The 19,546-nt window shown below is 35.7% G+C and overlaps 1 protein-coding gene across 1 annotated transcript in view; it reads right to left on the bottom strand.

Annotated features, from left to right (window-relative positions):
• Positions 1–19,546, bottom strand: part of NDUFAF2 (NADH:ubiquinone oxidoreductase complex assembly factor 2) — a 182,286-nt gene that overhangs the window by 62,118 nt on the left and 100,622 nt on the right. Inside the window, exon 2 of the mRNA XM_068535376.1 lies at positions 13,550–13,639. Within this exon, the coding sequence (XP_068391477.1) occupies positions 13,550–13,639 (90 nt within the window). The remainder of the gene's footprint in view (positions 1–13,549; positions 13,640–19,546) is intronic.

Here is a 19,546-nt window from a genome sequence, read left to right as displayed (position 1 = left end):
CTCCAAAAAAACAAAAACAAAAAACAGAACATAAATTCTTTTCAAGTGCCCATGGAACATTCTCTAGGATATACCACATACTAGGACACAAAACAAGTCTCAACAAATTTAAGAGGACAGAAATTATTTCAAGCACCATTTCTGACCACAACAGCATAAAACTAGAAATCAACCACAGAGAGAGAAATGAGAAAAGAAATGATTACATGGAGATTAAACAACATGCTACTAAAAAACTAATGGGTCAATGATGAAATCAAAGAGGAAATCAAAAACTACCCTGAGACAAACGACAATGAAAACACAACCATACAAAATCTATGGGATGCAGCAAAAGCAGTTCTTAGAGGGAAGTTCATAGTAACACAGGCCTTCCTCAAAAAACGAGAAAAATCTCAAACAAGCTAACATACCACCTAAAAGAATTAGAAAAAGAAGAACAAACAAAACCTAAAGTCAGCAGAAAGAAGGAAATAATAAAGATCAGAGAGAAAATAAAATAGAGATTAAAAAAAAATCAATAAAACCAAGAGCTGGTTCTTTGAAAGGGTAAACAAAATAAACAAACCTCTGGCCAGACTCACCAAGAAGAAAAGAGAGAGGACCCACATAAATAAAACAAGAAATGAAAGAGGAGAAATAACAACCGATACCACAGAAATACAAAAACTCATAAGAGAATACTATAAACAATTATATGCCAACAAATTGGACAACCTAGAAGAAATGGATAAGTTTCTAGAAACATACAGCCCACCAAAACTGAATCAAGAAGAAAGAGATAATTTGAACAGACTGATCACTAGAAGTGAAATAAAATCTGTAATAAGAAACAACTCCTTGCAAACAAAAGTCCAGGACCATATTGCTTCACTGAGGAATTCTACCAAACATACAAAGAAGAACTTACACTGAGCCTTCTCAAACTCTTCCAAAAGACTGAAGAGGAGGGGACACTCCCAAAGACATTCTATGAAGCCATCATCACCCTGATACCAAAACCAGAAAAAGACACCAGCAAAAAAGAAAATTATAGGCCAATATCTTTGATGAATATAGATGCAAAAATTCTCAACAAAATATTAGCAAACCGAATCCAACAACATATAAAAAAGATCATGCACCACAATCAAGTTGGATTCATCTCAGGGTCACAAGGATGGTTCAACATACGCAAATCAATTACTGTGATACACCACATCAACAAAGAAAAGACAAAAATCACATGATCATCTCAATAGATGCAGAAAAAACATTTGATAAAATTCAACATCCATTCATGATAAAAACTCTTACCAAAGTGGGTATAGAGGGAACATATCGCAACATAATAAAAGCTATTTATGACAAACTTACAGCCAACATAATACTCAACGTGAAAAGTTGAAAGCCTTTCTGCTAAAATCTGGAACAAAAGAGGAATGCCCACTCTCACCACTTCTATTCAACACAGTATTGGAAGTCCTAGCCACAGCAATCAGACAAGAAAAAATAATTAAATAAAAGGTATCCAAGTTGGAAGGGAAAAGGTAAAATTGACATTATATGCAGATGACATGACACTATATATAGAAAACCCTAAAGACTCCATACATAAACTACTAGAACTGATAAACGAATTCAGAAAGGTAGCAGGATACAAGATTGACATACAGAAATCTGTTGCATTTCTTTACACTACCAATGAAATATCAAAAAGGGAACGTAAAAAAAAAAAATCCCTTTTAAAACTGGATCAAAATAAAATACTTAGGAATAAACCTGACCAAGAAGGTGAAACACTTACACACTGAGAACTATAAGACACTGATAAAGAAAACTGAAGATGATTTAAAGAAATGGAAAGATAACCATGCTCTTGGATTGGAAGAATTAATATCGTTAAAATGGCCATATTACCCAAAGCAATCTACAGATTTAATGCGATCCCTATCAAATTACCCATGACATTTTTCACAGAACTAGAACAAATAATCCTAAAATTTATATGGGACTATAAAAGACCCATAATTGCCAAAGCAATCCTGAGGAAAAAGAACAAAGCTGAAGTCTGTCCCAGACTTCAGACAATACTACAAAGCTACGGTAATCAAAACAGCATGATACTGACACAAAAACAGACATATAGATCAATTGAACAGAACAGAGAGCCCGGAAATAAATCCACACACCTACAGCAATTAATCTTCAACAAAGGAGGCAAGAATACACAATAGAGAAAAGACAGTCTCTTCTGCAAGTGGTGCTGGGAAAGCTGGACAGCTCCATGTAAATCAATGAAGTTAGAACACCCCATCACACCATACACAAAAATAAACTCAAAATGGCGTAAAGACTTAAATATAAGGCAGAATACCATAAAACTCCAAGAAGAGAAAGTAGGCAAAACATTCTCTGACATAAATTGTAGCAATGTTTTCTTAGGTCAGTCTCCCAAGGCAACAGAAATAAAAGCTAAAATAAACAAATGGGATCTAATCAAACTTATAAGCTTCTGCACAGCAAATGAAACCATAAACAAAACAAAAAGACAACCAATGGACCGGGAGAAAACATTTGCAAATGATGCAACTGACAAGGGCTTAATTTCCAAGATATACAAACAGCTCATACAACTCAGTATCAGAAAAAAAAACAAACACCTAATCAAAAATGGTCAGGAAAACCCAAATGGACATTTCTCCAAAGAAGACATACAGATGGTCAACAGGCCCACGAACAGATGCTCAACATCTATAATTATCAGAGAAATACAAGTCAAACAACCGTGAGGTATCACCTCACACTGGTCAGAATGGCCGTCCTTAAAAAGTCTACAAATAATAAATGCTGAAGATAGTGTGGAGAAAAGGGAACCCTCCTACACTGTTGGTGGGAATATAAATTGGTGCAGCCACTATGGAAAACAGTATGGAGGTTCCTGAAAAAACTAAAAACAGAGTTACCATATGAGTCAGGAATCTCACTCCTGGGCATACATCTGGAGAAAACTCTAATTTGAAAAGATACATACAACACCCCAATGTTCATAGCAACACTATACAATAGCCAAGACATGGAAGCAACCTAAATTTCCACCAAGAGGTGAATGGATAAAGAAGATGTGGTACATATATACAATGGAATACTACTCAGCCATAAAAAAGAATGAGATAATGCCATTTGCAGCAATGTGGATGGACCTAGAGATTATCATATTAAGTGAAGTAAATCAGATAAAGACAAATACTATACGATATCACTTATATGTGGAATCTAAAATATGATACAAATGAACTTATTTACAAAACAGAAACAGACTCAGAGACATAGAAAACAAACTTATGGTTACCAAAGGGGAAAGGGGAGGAGGGATAAATTAGGAGTTTGGGATTAGCAAATACACACTACTATATATTAAAATAGATAAACAACAAGATCCTACTGTATAGCACAGGGAACTATATATATTCAGTGTCTTGTAATAACCTATAATGAAAAAGAATATGAAAAAACATACATACATATATATATATATATATATATATATATATATATATATATATCTGAGTCACTTTGTTGTACACCAGAAAGTAACACAACATTGTATATCAACTATACTTAAATTAAAAAAAAACGTAATAGAAAAAAACCCCTCAGAACTAATGTATTAGTTCACCAGGGCTGCCATAACAAAGTACCACAGATTTGGTGGCTTAAACAACAGAAATTTACTTTTTCACAATTCTGAATGCTATAATTCTGAGACCAAGGTGTTGGCAATGTTGGTTTCTTCTGAGGTTTCTCTCCTCGGCTTGTAGATGGCAGTCTTCTCTCTGTGTCTTCACAAGGTCTTCCTTTTTTCAAATCTGTGTCCTAATAGCCTTTTCTTATAAGGACATTAGTCATATTGGATTAAGACTGGTCCTAAGGACCTCATTTTAACTTAATTACCTCTTTAAAGACTCTGTCTCCAAATATAGTCTGAAGTACTGGGGGTTAAGACTTCAACACAGAATTTGTGGGGACCCAATGCAGCCATAACAATTAGGAATGAAAGAGGTAACATCACACAGTTTCTGAAGATATTAAAAGAAAAATAAGGTAATATCATGGTCGGTCTTATGCCAAAAAAATTTGGAAACTTAGATGAAATGGCAGATTCTTTGGAAAAATATTGGTTGGCCAAAAAGTTCCTTCGGTTTTTAAGTAAAAATAAAAGACACATTTTTCATTTTCACCAATAATTTTATTGAACAACATATTCACCCTTTTGTTCCACTACCTTCTGCCATATTTCAGGCAACTTCATAATTCCATCTTACCAAAACTTTTAATCTTTTTGAGCAAAGAACTTTTCCAGGTGCCTTTTACAGTCTTCCAGGGAATTGAAATGTTTTCCATTAACAGAATTTTGTAAAGACCGAAATAAATAGAAATCCGAAGGTGCAATGTCTGGTGAATATGGCGGATGAATCAGAACTTCCCAGCCAAGCTGTAACAGTTTTTTCCTGGTCACCAAAAAATATGTGGTCTTGCGTTATCCTGATGGAAGATTATGCATTTTCTGTTGACTCATTCCAGACGCTTTCCGTCCAGTGCTGCTTTCAGTTGGTCTAATTGGGGCCAGTACTTGTCGGAATTAATCGTTTAGTTTTCCGGAAGGCGCTCACAATAGCGGACTCCCTTTCAATCCCACCGTATACACAACATCACCTTCTTTGGATGAAGACTGGCCTTTGGTGTGGTTGGTGGTAGTTCATTTCACTTGTCCCATGATCTCTTCTGTTCCACATTATTGTACAATATCCACTTTTCAACGCCCATCATCATTTGTCTTAAAAATGTAACGTTTTCGTTACATTTAAGTAGAGAATTGCATCGGAAATATAGTAAAGAAGGGTTTTTTCGCTTAACTTACGTGGAACCCAAACATCAAGGCGATTCACATAACCAAGCTGGTGCAAATGATTTTCAGCACTTGATTTGGATATTTTGAGTATGTCAGCTATCTCCCACGTAGTATAACATTGATTGTTCTCAATTAATGTCTCAATTTGATCACTATCAACTTCAACTCGTCTACCCGGGCATGGAGCATTGTCCAGCGAGAAATCTCCAGCATGAAACTTTTGCAAACCACTTTTGACACGTTCAATCAGTCAAGCACCTTCTCCATACCTTGCACAAACTTTTCTTTTTTTTGCGTTTCGGTTGTGTTTTTACCTTTCTGGAAATAATAAAGCATAATATGCTGAAAATGTTGCTTTTTAAATTCCATCTTCAATATTAAAATGGCTACACAAAAATCCACCAATTTTAATGTTTTTTTTTTTTAAGTGCATGCTGATATGACAGCTGTCACAATACATTCTAACAAAATTGTTTCAAATGAAGTTAAAGACAACTAAGCTCTACTAAAGCCATGGTCCAGAAAAAACCAAACAAACTTTTGGCCGACCCAATACAACCTACCAAAGGTCATTCAAGAAGTAACAGATAATCTGAATATCCTGTCTAATAAAGAAATTGAATCTGCAGATAAAAACTCCTGGCCTAGATGGCTTCACTGGTGAAGCCTATCAAATAGTTAAAGAAGAAGCAATATTAACTCTACACAAACTCTTACAGACTTTTGAAGAAGGAATATGTCTAAACTCATTTCATGAGATCAGCATTACCCTGATACCAAAACCAAGAAAAGACAAGAAAAAAAGAATTACCAACTAATATCCCTCAAGAACACAGATATAAAAAGTCTAAACAAAATTTTAGATAACTCAAAAATATATTAAAAAGTAAAACATAAAGAATAAGGCAAGACTGTTCATTCTTATCTCTTATATTAAACAGTGTACTGGAGGTTCTAGCCAATGCAAAAAGGCGAGATTAAAACAAAAACATCCAGGTTGGAAAGAATTAAGAAAAATGTCTTTATTCACAGACAATATGATCTTCTATATAGAAAACGTGATGGAATTGACAAAAAAGCTACTATAATTAATAACTGAGTTTAGCAAAGTCACAGGATAGAAGATCAATATACAAAAACCTACTGAATATTTATTCAATGGCAACAATCAGAAGTTAAACTTGAAAAACATTATCATAACAATAGCATCAAAAATATGAAGTTGTTAGGGATAAATCTGACAAAAGAAGTGCAATATATGTACAATGAAAGCTACAAACTTTAATGAGAGAAATTAAAGAAGGCCTAAATTAAATGAAGAGATATATAATGTCCAGGGTCAGAAGATCCTTATTGTTAAGAGGTCAGCTCCCTGCAAAGTGATCTATAGATTTAACACAATCCCAACCAAAATCCCAGGAGGCATTTTTATAGAAATTAACAAAATGATCCTAAAATCCATATGAAAATGCAAAGGACCTAGAATAGCCAAAACAACTTCAAAAAAGAAGGGCTAACAGTACCTGATATCAAGACTTAGAAAGCTACAGTTATCAGGGAACTAAGGCCCTAAGTCAAATAGCCAGGAAGAACCTGAAACCAGGCAATAGCCATTTGAGTGAGCTCGGAAATAAAACTTCTACGGCCTGACAAAACCATGTGAATGAGCTTGAAAGTAGATGAGCCCTGAGAGAAGCCTTGAGATGACTGCAGCCCAGACCAACACCTTGTCTGCAGCCTTGTGAGAGACCCTAAGCCAGAAGATCTGCTTAAGTCTTGCCTAGATTCCTGACTCACGGAAACTGTGAGATAATAAATGTTTGTTGTTTTAGGCCTGTAACTTTTGGGGTAATTTGTTATGCACCAATAGATAATTAATATATGCAGCTATCTTATCCTCTAATGAAGGAGATCACCATCAACTCTCAGCAAGTCCCAGCTAAGCAATTTGGTTTTACAGTAGGTCCAGAGACTCTGGGTTGTGACATAAGTTGATTAGAGATAATTCTAGAGTCATATAATCATAGAACATTAGAGACAGATGGGGCCTTAAAGGATACTGAACCCAGCCTTTTAATCTGACAGATGAAAAACAGAGGTAAATAGATTTGCCCAAAATGACCAAGGTAGTAAATGCACATTGGAGGACCTGAGCATAACCCAGGTCTTCTGATGCTGGGACAAGGATAGCATCATGCCATACATATTATTTTATGAAGTTTATTTTGAAAATTATTGGTGGGGAGCTCCTGTGGCTTGAGAAAAGCATGTTAAACAATTATTAATTATTAATAATAAAGCAATAAAAGTGCATATGATATTTTATACTGAGATACTCATTATTAATTGTGTTAATGATAGACAGGTATGGTCTAATATGTCTAAAAATTAATTTTTACCTGACTTTATTCTGAAATTTAGTTTTACATTTTAATGAGTATGTGTGATTAAGTAAAGATTAACATTCCATTAAAAAGAAATACTGGATCACAGCCTTTCTGTCTCTTCCTATTATACTCTACTTGGCGTGTATTTTAGGGTTCTCATTAATAACGCTTATTACTGTCAACAAAAAACTAGCTTAAACTTACCAAAATAACAAAAAAGGAAAAAAATGGAAGATAAACTGTGATCTGAATTATGAAGATGAAGCTTTTGAAAGGCTCTGTATAAGAACTACACATCATGCCATGGATTAAACTTAAAAGGTTCCCTGAAACTTTATAAGATTGTTCAGTAGCTAGTAGTATACTAGCTAGTACTATACTATCTCCCACATCTGAACCTTGAGTGTCCTTTATGTTAGGAACCAACTGCTTTGGTGTGCCATTCCATGTTTTTCTTTTTAAAATGGACTATTTTCAGCAAATCAGCAAAGTCCCCAAAATGTCTCTTCCTTATGTAGTTTCAATTTTAAGTGCATTCATTCACCAAATATTGATTGAGCTTGCACTTATTTTATGTTAAGTGTTGAACTAGGCCCTAAGAATACAAGGATGAGCAAGGTAAAGACTCTACACTAGAGAATCTTCAAGTCCAGGTAGATAAGTAAACAGGGAATACTCTACAGTGTGTGGTGTTATGCTGTGGAGAGGCATCAAGTGAGATGAAAAACAAAAACAGGAACATCCTACTAAGCACTAGGGGGTGACAGGTAGGGTCAGAAAAGATGTCCAAAGGAATCCGTGTCTACCCTAATACTTGCAGGATAAGTAGGAATTAGCCTGGTCATTATGGAGTAGGCAATACAATATAATTATTAAGAGTAAAGACTCTGGAGACAGATAATTTTGGTTCTTGGCTATAGCTGCTGTTTGTATTTAGGGAGTTATTTAATCTCTCTGTGCTTCATTTGGAGGAATCAAGAGAGAATTTATACAAGTTATTACCACTACATGATCTACCTGCATCTATGACTATATACTCTACTTTTCTGCTATTACCCCTGATGAACTTTCCATGCTCTTGTCAAAGGCCAATTCTTCCACAAGTGTACTAGATCCTGTCCCATCTTGCTTTCTCAAGGTCTTTCTCCTGCATCATTAATGCTTCCTTTTTGACTGGAACTTTCTCATCACTATTACAAAACTTGGTTACTTCTACTGTCTTTAAAACAAAACATAATAAAATTCCTCTCTTGACTCCACTTTCCCATGCAGGTACTGCCTCAACACTCTCCTTACTTTTACAGATAAACTCCGCATAAGCATTATCTATACTTATTCTCTCCAAATTCTCTCTTGCTATTCTTTTTTTTTTAATCAGGCTTTTGTTCCTAACACTGTGCAGAACTATTTTTGTCAGGATTGGTGACTTCCTGTTCTTAAAGCAAAGAATTAATTCTTCGTCCTCATTTGACATGGTTGATCACTTCTTCCTCCTTGACACTTTTTCTTTTTTCTCCCACTTTTCTGGCTGTTCCTTTTTTGTCTTCATTGTCTCTAAACCCTGTTATAGCCTAGGGGTCAGTCTTGGAACTTCTCATTTTCTTTCTTTTTTTTCTTTATAATTCTTTTCTTTTTTTTTTACTGGAGTATAGCTGATTTACAATGTTGTGTTAGTTTCAGGTGTACAGCAAAGTGAATCAGTTATACATATATATATCCATTCTTTTATAGATTCTTTTCTCATACAGGTTATTACAGAATATTGAGTAGAGTTCTCTATGCTATACAGTAGGTCCTTGTTGGTTATCTATTTTATATATAGTAGTGTGTATATGTTAATCCCAAACTCTTAATTTATCCCTCCCCCTTCCCCTTTCACCTTTGGTAACCATAAGTTTGTTTTTTACATCTGTGACACTACTTCTGTTTTGTAAATAAGTTCATTTGTACCATCTTTTTAGATTCCACATATAAGCAATATCATATGATATTTGTCTTTCTCTGACTTACTTCATTTAGTATCATAATCTCTAGGTCTATCCACGTTGCTGGAAATGGCATTATTTCATTCTTTTTTATGGCGAGTAATATTCCATTGTATATATGTACCACATCTTCTTTATCCATTTCTCTATTGTTGGACACTTAGGATGCTTCCATGTCTTGGCTATTGTAAAGTGTGCTGCAATGAACATTGGGGTACATGTATATTTTGAATTATGGCTTTCTCCAGATATATGTCCAAGAGTGGGACTGCTGAATCATATGGTATGAACTTCTCATTTTCTATTTACACACATTCCCTGATCTCATCCTGTGTCCTGGCTTTTCAATACCATTTATTTGCTGTCAACTTCCACATTTTATCTCCAGCCCAAATTTTTCCACCAAATTCTTAGCTTATAAACAACTTAATACCTCTACTTGGATATCTAATAGGTATCTCAAACTTCATTTTCAAACTTGATCTCATTTTCCCCCCAAATGTGCTCCTTCCAGTCTTGCCCCTCTCAGTCAATGGCAACTGCACTTTTCCAGGTGAGGCCCAAAAGTTTAACAGTCATCACTGACTGCTCTCTTTCTCTCACATTGCACATCCAATCTGCCAGCAAATCTCATTGGCTCTACTTTTACAAGAGATCCAGAATGCAACTACTTCTTTCCACTCCCACTGTTACTCTGGTCCAAGCCACAATTAGTCCTTGCCTGAGTTATTACAAGAGCATACTGTCTCCAAGTTTTCTTTATGACCCCACTCAGTCTCTTTGCAATGCAGCAGCCAGACTGATCCTGTTAAATATAATTCAGAGCATACAACTACTCTTTTCAAAACCTTCCAGTGGCTTCCAATCTCAGAGTAAAAGCCAGAGTGCTTCCAATGGCCTATAAGGCCTACAAGGTTGAGCATCCTGTTACTTTTCTAACCTCATCTATTACTTTCCCTCTGGCTCTACTCCAGTCACGCTAGCTTCTGTGCGGTTCCTTAAAACCCTGAGCATGCTCCTGCTTCAGGGCTTTTGCACTAGCTCTCCAGGAATGCTCCTCTGCTACTTATCTTCATGACCAGCTCCTTCTTCTGCCTTTATTCAAAAGTCATCTTCTCAGGGCTTCCCTGGTGGCACAGTGGTTAAGAATCCGCCTGCCAATGCAGGGGACACAGGTTCGATCCCTGGTCGGGGAAGATCCCACATGCCATGGAGCAACTAAGCCCATGCACCACAACTACTGAGCCTGTGCTCTAGAGCCCATGAGCCACAACTACTGAGCCCGCGTACCACAACTAATGAAGCCCACGCACCTAGAGCCCGTGCTCCATAACAAGAGAAGCCACTGCAATAAGCCTGCACACCGCAACTAGAGAAAGCCTGTGTGCAGCAACGAAGACCCAACACAGCCAAAAATTAAAATAAATAAATTTATTAAAAAAAAAAAAGTCATCTTCTCAACAAGGCCATTTCTTTATACTATTTAAAACTCTAAAACCCTCTCCAACACTTCCTAGTCCCTTTATCTGCTTTATTTTCTGTGGCCATTAACATACTATATAGTTATTTATCTGATTTATTATCTTTCTTCCACCCACTCTCCCACTACAGAATGTAAACTCCATAAATTCAGAGGTCCTCAATAGATATTTATTAAATAAATGAATGAAAAGGGTGAACCATTTAATACATATCATGGCAGGAAATGCAGCCTGTGGGTACCTGTATTCTGCTACTAACAATTGACAAATACAGTATTCGTCTGGACCTGAAAATACTTTAGATTCACTTGGGGTTGACACTATTCACTTTACGTTTTTTTCTTTCCTTTCCTGTATACAGTGTTCTGTGTATTTATTTATATTTTACTTTACTTTTTCATGGTATGGAGTTCTTATTTTTTACATTTAATTGATATGCAACACTATAAAAATAATTTTTGTTTCAATGTTTGGTTGATACATTTGTTTTAAGGGTGTGCCCCATGGGAGGGTTATGCTGAATTATTAAGATCAGGACAGAGCCAAAAAGGCATTAGAATTTCATTTTAATTCTCTGAAAGTCTCAAAAGCTTAAAAATGAGTCACTACCTATTTGTTTATTTATAACTTAATTTATTTCTATAAACATTTTAATTCTATATTACTATTGGAAAAAATGATAAAATAGGTTCATTATAAGAAGGTGCAAGCATTATTTGAGAATTGCAAATGTCGCTTATAACATTGGAGAGTCTGTTAAAATAAAAAAGCTCAGGGACTTCCCCGGTGATCCAGTGGTAAAGAATCTGCCTTCCAATGCAGGGGGCATGGGTTCGATGCCTGGTAGGGGAACTAAGATCCCACACGCTGCGGGGCAACTAAGCCCGCGCGCCGCAACTACTGAGCTCACGTGCCTCAACGAGACAGCTTGTGTGCTGCAAACTACAGAGCCCATGCCCTGGAGCCTGCGTGCCACAACTAGAGAGAAGCCTGCGGGCCACAGTGAAGAGCCTGCGCGGCAATGAAAGATACCGCATGCCTCAACGAAGATCCCGCATGCTGCAACTAACACCCGACGCAGCCAAAAGAAATAAATTAAATAAATAAATTTTTTAAAAAAAGAAAGAAAGAAAGCTCAATTACTCCTGGACATTGCCAGTTTATATTCTGCATTTCTTCAAAAAGTCCCTGGTATCTACCCATTTTAATGTTCTTTTCTCATAGTTCTACTATTTTCATAGCTAATAAAGAAAAATGGAAAAGATATGCCCAGGGAAATATTTACACTCACATGCTGACATAAAAATAACTCAGTGCCTATAGCTACCATATGTTAGGTATAATGCTAAACCCACCAGGAAGCAAAGGGTCCACTGCTTACAGTGTGTAGCTGTATTACCCAGGCAGTTTATCTCATCCTTCTAGAACTTAGATTCCCTATCTATTAAATGGGTATAACTACAATGTCTACCTCATAGGATTATTGTGATAATTAAAACAATGTAATGATTGTAAAGCAATGGCATAATACCAGGTATACAGGTAAACACTTGACAAATATTAAGTGATATATAAGATAGGTATTGGTATTTTAGTTAAGGTTCTTTTAGTTCCAAATAACAAGGGTTAACTCAAGCTAGATTTCAAGTATTTAATATATACTTACTGAGCACTTACTATGTGCCTTCCTATGTGCCAGGCACTAGGCTAAGAACTGGTAAGAAAAAAGGGGAAATTTATAACACAGATGTGGGATGGCACTTAGAACCTGAAGGCAGACTTGCAGATGAACTTCATTCAGAAAGAAATGGAACTGGGAATTGGAAAGTTGCTGAAAACCTAGGAAATATTCTCTGCCTTGCTACATAGAGTTGACTCTTGAACAACACAGGGATTAGGGGCACTGACCCCCTCATAGTCAAAAATCCACCTATAACTTAACAGTTGGACTTCCATATCTGCAGTTCCACATCTGCAGATTCAACTAACCACGGATCGTGTAATACCATAGTACGAACTTACTGAAAAAAATCTGCGTTTAAGTGGACCTGCTTCTAACCTGTGTTGTTCAAAACAAAAAACAAACACCTGTGTTGTTCAAGGGTTAACTGTACTTCTCTTTGCAGACTGGTTTCCATTTTCTTCTTAGCAGATAAAGAAGTTTTTTTTCTGCAACAAAGTTTAGATAGTGGATTGAAGATAGCCACCCATGTGCTACCAAGTTCATATGATACTATTCCAGCCGTATGGAAAGACTGCTACTATTTTCTCTTTCTTTCATTATTTTACCTTAATTCCAAAGTCCTGACAGGGATCAAGTGTCCATCCTTGTCTAAACATGGGGGCAGCTAATGGGGTCACTGTAAGTTGAACAAATATTCCAAATGGCATCTACAGCAAGTATTATCCACAATTTATAAAAGAGGAAACTAAGACTGAGAGGTATGAGTTACTTTCCCACGTTCATGTGGGTAGACTGCCAGAAACAGAATTCAAATCCTGAGGTTGTATAAGTGCAGGGCCAGCATATCAAAGTGAATGCCTTCTTCAATTCTCCATCTAAGAAGCTTTGCTTGCCTCACCCTAGTCTCAGCTCTGCTAATGCTTCACAGTTCTTTTCACTATGTTCCCTTACTAAAATGTGGCACCTTCACAACTTTCAAAGAAATACAAAGTTTAAAAAAAGTTTCATGGATTCAGATTGTGAAAGTTTTTTCAAAGAACATGAAATAATGTTATGCTCTTATTGATTTTGTATATAAACTATTTGCCTTCCAGAAGACACTACTAAAAGCAGAAACTTACCTTCCCATTCTGTTGGGATATCCCCTACTTCATAGTCTATTTCTCTTTTATTTGCTGATTCTACAATTCTTTTCTCTCGAATTGTTTGTCCTGTAAGGCAAAAGTGATTATTACATTTTTAAATGAACCCAAGACACAGTAGTTACTCACGAGATATTTTCTCTTTAGATATTACACACCTCCTCCTATGATAAGAGAATTAACAGGGAAAAGAATAGATTCCATTTAGAATTAGGTATATTAGAAAAAGCAGTTTCTAAACTACTTCAGAAATTTTAAATTTCCTACATAGTATGCAAAATTAATTTTGGTAGAATAAGTCTAGACTCTGTGTACAGAAAAAGAGAAACCAATTAATTTGCAGGCCAATAAAAAACATTTTAATAAACAACAGAATGTTTAACTCCTTCAAACTCTGCAGGTATATATATTAGAGGTGCCAGTGGCTGCTGCTACTGCCTAAGGGAATCAAATTCATGGCCCCACTATGGAAAATAATATGGAGGGTCCTTAAAAAACTAAAAACAGAGTTATCATACGACCCAGCAATCCCACTCCTGGGCATATATCCAAATTAGAGAAAACTCTAATTTGAAAAGATACATATACTACAATGTTCATAGCAGCATTATTTACAATAGCCAAATATGGAAGTAACCTAAGCGTCCATCAACAGATGAATGGATAAAGGGGATGTGGTATACATATACACTATGGAATATTACTTGGCCACAAAAAAGAATGAAATATTGCCTTTTGCAGCAACTATGGACCTAGAGGTTATCATACTAAGTGAAGTAAGTCAGAAAGAGAAGGACAAATACCACATGATATCACTAATTTGTGGAATCTAAAAACGAATACAAATGAACTTATTTTCAAAACAGAAAGACTCACAGACATAGAAAACAAACTTATGGTTACCAAAGGGGAAAGGGAGGAAAAGGAAGGATTAATTAGGAATATGGGATTAATAGGTACAAACTACTATACATAAAATAGATAAGCAACAAGGATTTACTGTATAGCACAGGGAACTATATTCAATATCTTATGATAAGCTATAATGGAAAACAATCTGAAAAGTATATATATATACATATATATATATATATAAAACTGAAACACTTTGCCATACACCTGAAACTAATAAAATATTGTAAAACAACTATATGTCAATTAGAAAAAAAAGCCTTGATTATATCCTTTCAAAGCAGCAGCAGCTTTGTCAAAATGGTGATTTCAAAACATATTACTTTGTCATTGAAACTTTGATCCTGAGGAAACCAGGTAAGTTTCTACTTCCCAACAGTTAACAAATGTGCTTGCCTACTCCAGGGAATGCAGGCTAAAACAGAGAAGGTATTGGTAGGTAATGATGAGAGGAGAAGTATGGCTTAACAATGGTCAGACCAGTCAGGGAGAGAAATCTGGGCCTTGCAAAATACCACTTTCTCTTCCCACTCTTAGGCCAACCTTACACTATGCCAAATAGACTGGGTCACATAATTCTAGAAATTGACTTTGTTGCCTGCAAATCTCTCTCTTAAACTACCTGAAATTCTACATTAAAAAATTCGTTCGGGACTTCCCTGCTAGTCCAGTGATTAAGACTCTGCGCTCCCAATGCAGGGGGCATGGGTTCCATCCCTGGTCGTGGAACTAAGATCTCGAATGCCGCAAGGAAGGTGTGGCAAAAAAAAAAAAAAAAAAAAAAAAAAATCCTTCAATTGCAGACAAAGAAATTTCTAGGAGTGACTGTGCAGGAGAAAGGGAGTCACAAAAGGTAGCCTAAGAATACTGAGTGGCTAGTTTTATTTCCTCTGCCTTAGTAATAGTAAGTGAAAGGCTAGGATTTCCTAGACAAGCCATTAATGGCTAATAACTCTGAGATGAGCTCAGGGAATCTCTGCATTTTATTATGGACTCATTTAACTGGGCTGATTTAATGCTAATACAGAGGTTCTCCAAGTTTTATAAAGAGGAGTTACCTTTTGCTTATCTTATCCAATAAATACACAGTAGGACAAGGGATTAGTAGTAAAGTCCCCAGGTTGAAGGGGCAAGAATTAGGGTAAAAGGAGCCTCTAACAATGACAGCTGCATTACTCTCACAGCAGAGGCTCAACATATATACATATATTTTTACTAAAATGCTATTTATATCCACATATATAAACACATCATAATAACAAGAGTTACCATAAACTTAGCATAGACTAAATTTACTAAAGTATGTTTACATGACAATTTTCAAAATGTTTGAAAGAGTCAAAATATCTGTGTCTTCATATATTCCTTACCTAAATACCAGGATGTAAGTATATCTTTTTAGCAATAACAAGTACAGAAAAGAAAATTATCGTCTAAAATACGAAATGCTAACAGATGGCCTTCTGAAAGTACATGTGTGTTCTATAAGCTTTTAAGTGTATGTCAATGAAATTTAGTGCATAGGGAGAGAACAGAGAGGTCTACCAGTCCAGCAGCACCACGAAATGCATATATAAGTAAGTATATCTATATGTCTGTGACATAAAAATTAACTTTTTATTCCTACCCTCAAGTTTATAAACTTCATTTAAGGTATCCTAAGAGTTTTAAGAATCAAAATTCATACCTATTTGTGTGTATATGGAAAGACAGGAAGAGTAATTCATGAGATAGTCACAGATAATAGCTGGAAAAAAACCTTTGTTTACAAATAGGTGACATCAAAGGTTTATGAAATGCATGTACACATCTTTAGTAATATAAAATAAGGCCATTAATTTATTGAATAAACTCTTGGTAATCAGATATGGGCTTTTCCCTCCAAATAAATTGTTTTAAGACTACTCCATTCTGTACAATTTTTATGAATTGGGAATAAAACTTATGCCTCCCACTGAGTAAGAAATTATGCACAAATTGTACACTTGCTCATTCTAATATGCTTTCACACAAGAGTTGTAAAGACAATCCTACTTCTCATAGCAAAAAAAATTGCCATCTAGTAAATGAAGCAAATTTAAGTACTTAACTCAAGTGTCAAAATTTTAGGGTCTAATTTACATTTAAAAATTAACTTAGGGACTTCCCTGGTGGAGGAGTGGTTAAGAATCCGCCTGCCAATGCAGGGGACATGGGTTCGAGCCCTGGTCCGGGAAGATCCCACATGCCGCGGAGCAACTAAGTCCGTGTGCCACAACTACTGAGCCTGCACTCTAGAGCCCGCAAGCCACAACTACTGAAGCTCGTAAGCCTAGAGCCTGTACTCCTCAACAAGAGAAGCCACTGCAAGGAGAAGCCCACGCACTGCAACGAAGAGTAGTCCCCACTCGCTGCAACTAGAGAAAGCCCGTGCACAGCAATGAAGACCCAAAGCAGCCAAAGATAAATAAATAAAATAAATAAATTTAAAAAATTAACTTAATAACAAAAACTTTTAATCTAATATATGAATAGGTTTAATAAGTCCTAATACAACAATAAACAATTGACAGTGGTGTACTCAGTGAGTATTAAGTAAAACACCATATTTACATGGTGTTTTACTTAATATTAAACAATATTAGATTTAATTAAAACAGTCAAAATAAAAGTTCGAATTCAGGTAGATCATAATGATCAATGGTACACGGATTTAAAGACTGTGTAAGTAACAGTACAATTTCCCAAACTTAAAAAAATGTAAAGCTACCTGCCATTGAACTAATTGCCCTATGAGGATAGCAGATTTCCTATTCCTTTATTTAAAAAAATATGGAATCCATTCAGTTAAAAGAAAAAAAGGTAAGATTCCGTTTCAGGTATCAGGTAGATGATGGGTTTAGGTAAAAGATGGATTTCATCTGTTCTACTGGGTTTCTGGGATAGAGTAAGAACCCTAGACACAGACTCGGGAAAGAGGAGCTAGAGCAGAGAGTCCTCAACTTCAGTCATTCAAGTGCCAGCTTTGCAATTTTGGTCACACTTTGTAGTATTACATTCCTAATATTTTTCTTTAATTTGGCTTGCTTTTTTCTTCAATAATCACTTTTTACTTTATCCCCCCCCCAAAAAACCCCATGAAATCACTGACTAAATACACTAGTTGTATTTTGTGTTCAAACATACATAAAACAGATATATCTTAAAAATGTAACAGGCTGTCTTTGTACCTGCTGAAGTCATCTTGTGGACCGCATTTCGAAAACCACACTGGTCTACAGAGACAGGCCCAGCAGAACATACAGTGATACAGGGCATAGGAACCAACATACCAGTAAGAAATTCCTGCGGATAGGAAACGGCTGATGAACATCAAAGTCTTGCTTGGATTGTGTTTACCCTTCATCTCACAAAGTCCTATGTTATGTACAATCTTATGTTAGGTTTGAAAGAAGAGGGCAGAGATCTTAGAAGTAGGAAGGGAGTGGTATTTGTCTGAGTATATACTTCTCAATAAGTTTGAAAGCATGTTAATGTTCTGTATATTCAAAAAATTAAATCAACATGGATTTGAAAGGGAAAAAAAAAAAAGGAAATGAAAGCAAACTGAAACAAATAAACCCAACTTTATTTCAGACTAATAACATAACCACACTGAATGGGGAAAGAAAAGAAAGTGGTATGTGCCTATGTACCCTAAGTTTCAGGAAGGAAAAGAACTACAAACACATCCTGAACTGTTTGTAGTATGTTTGTTTTCTGTAGTGGTATGGGCGAGGCAATTCTGAAACTACTCTAGATATATTATATGATTCAGCAAATGAGTAAATGTGTTAATGTTATTGGAAGCAGGGTTCTCATTGTGGAAGGACATACAGATATGTAATGGGGAAAGGTAAAAAAGTACAGGGGTCAGATTGAAACTGGAGATATCAGTTACTTATGATAAATAAGATAGATAAGTATTGATACACAGATATATGTACTTCCATGTATACATATATATATATTTTCCTGGTTCTATTTGCAGAAAGAGCCTAGAAGCAAAGACCCTAATAGCAATAAGGACCCCTAGAGCCCAAATCTTGGCCTCTACGCCATTATCCACCAAAAGAAACCAGGATTCCTCAGGAAAATGGCTGATTCCAGGCCTAGGGCAGAGTGGGTTCAAGATGAGCCTGGAGCATCTTGCTATGTCAGAAAACAAGAGTTCTCAAAAAAAAAAAAAAAGAAAGAAAAAAACAATGATAATAATGATAATAGGGGCCTATCACAAGGACTTAAGGGCCAGCTTAAGGGCCAGCTTAGCCGACACTGGCTAAATCTGGGATAACCTCAGCACCAAAATAATCCAGGAATTATGGACCAGCAATTGTCAAAGTGTGACAGGGAAGTCTGAGGGGTACTTATGACTCTTTTAAGGTGTCTGTGAGGCCAAAACTATTTTAATAATACTAAGATGTTATTTCTCTTTCACTTTGATTTTTTCATGAATGTACAGTGGAGTTTTCCAGCGGCTACATGATATGTGATATAGTAACATACTAAATGAGGAAACAGATATGAAAAATCTAGCTGTCTTTTATTAAGCCACACATTAGGGGATCTGTAAAACAAAGCAATGCTACTCTTTTCTCTAAATGTTTCTGTTTGGGAAAGTATAGTTACTTCTGATCAAAAATATATTCTTTCTGTAAGCATTTATTACATTTATTAGGGTTATTTTTAATGAATTAAACATTTTAAAAATTCTGTTTCAGTTTCAATATGATAAATATTAATACATATCTCATAAACAAAGCTTTTTCAATAATCGTGAAGAGTTTAAAAGGATCCTGAGACCAAAATGCTTAAGAACTATATACCATTGGAAAAAAAAAAAAAAGGAACCCATAAAGGCAAACTACTAAAGATATAGATAAATAGATGGATAAATAAATAAAGAGATAAAGGAGCTGTTGCTTACCACAGTGCTAAAGAGTAAATGTGTAGCAAGTGCCAGAGCTGGAAAATCATCATTTTGTAACCATCTTGATAAAGAATGGTTCTTGCAAGAATCATTAATGGCAGGAGATTTTGTCTTTT

The sequence above is a fragment of the Eschrichtius robustus genome, chromosome 2 (genome assembly GCF_028021215.1).
Source record: "Eschrichtius robustus isolate mEscRob2 chromosome 2, mEscRob2.pri, whole genome shotgun sequence".
Classification (NCBI taxonomy): domain Eukaryota; kingdom Metazoa; phylum Chordata; class Mammalia; order Artiodactyla; family Eschrichtiidae; genus Eschrichtius; species Eschrichtius robustus.
This window is presented reverse-complemented; position numbering and strand designations above follow the sequence as displayed.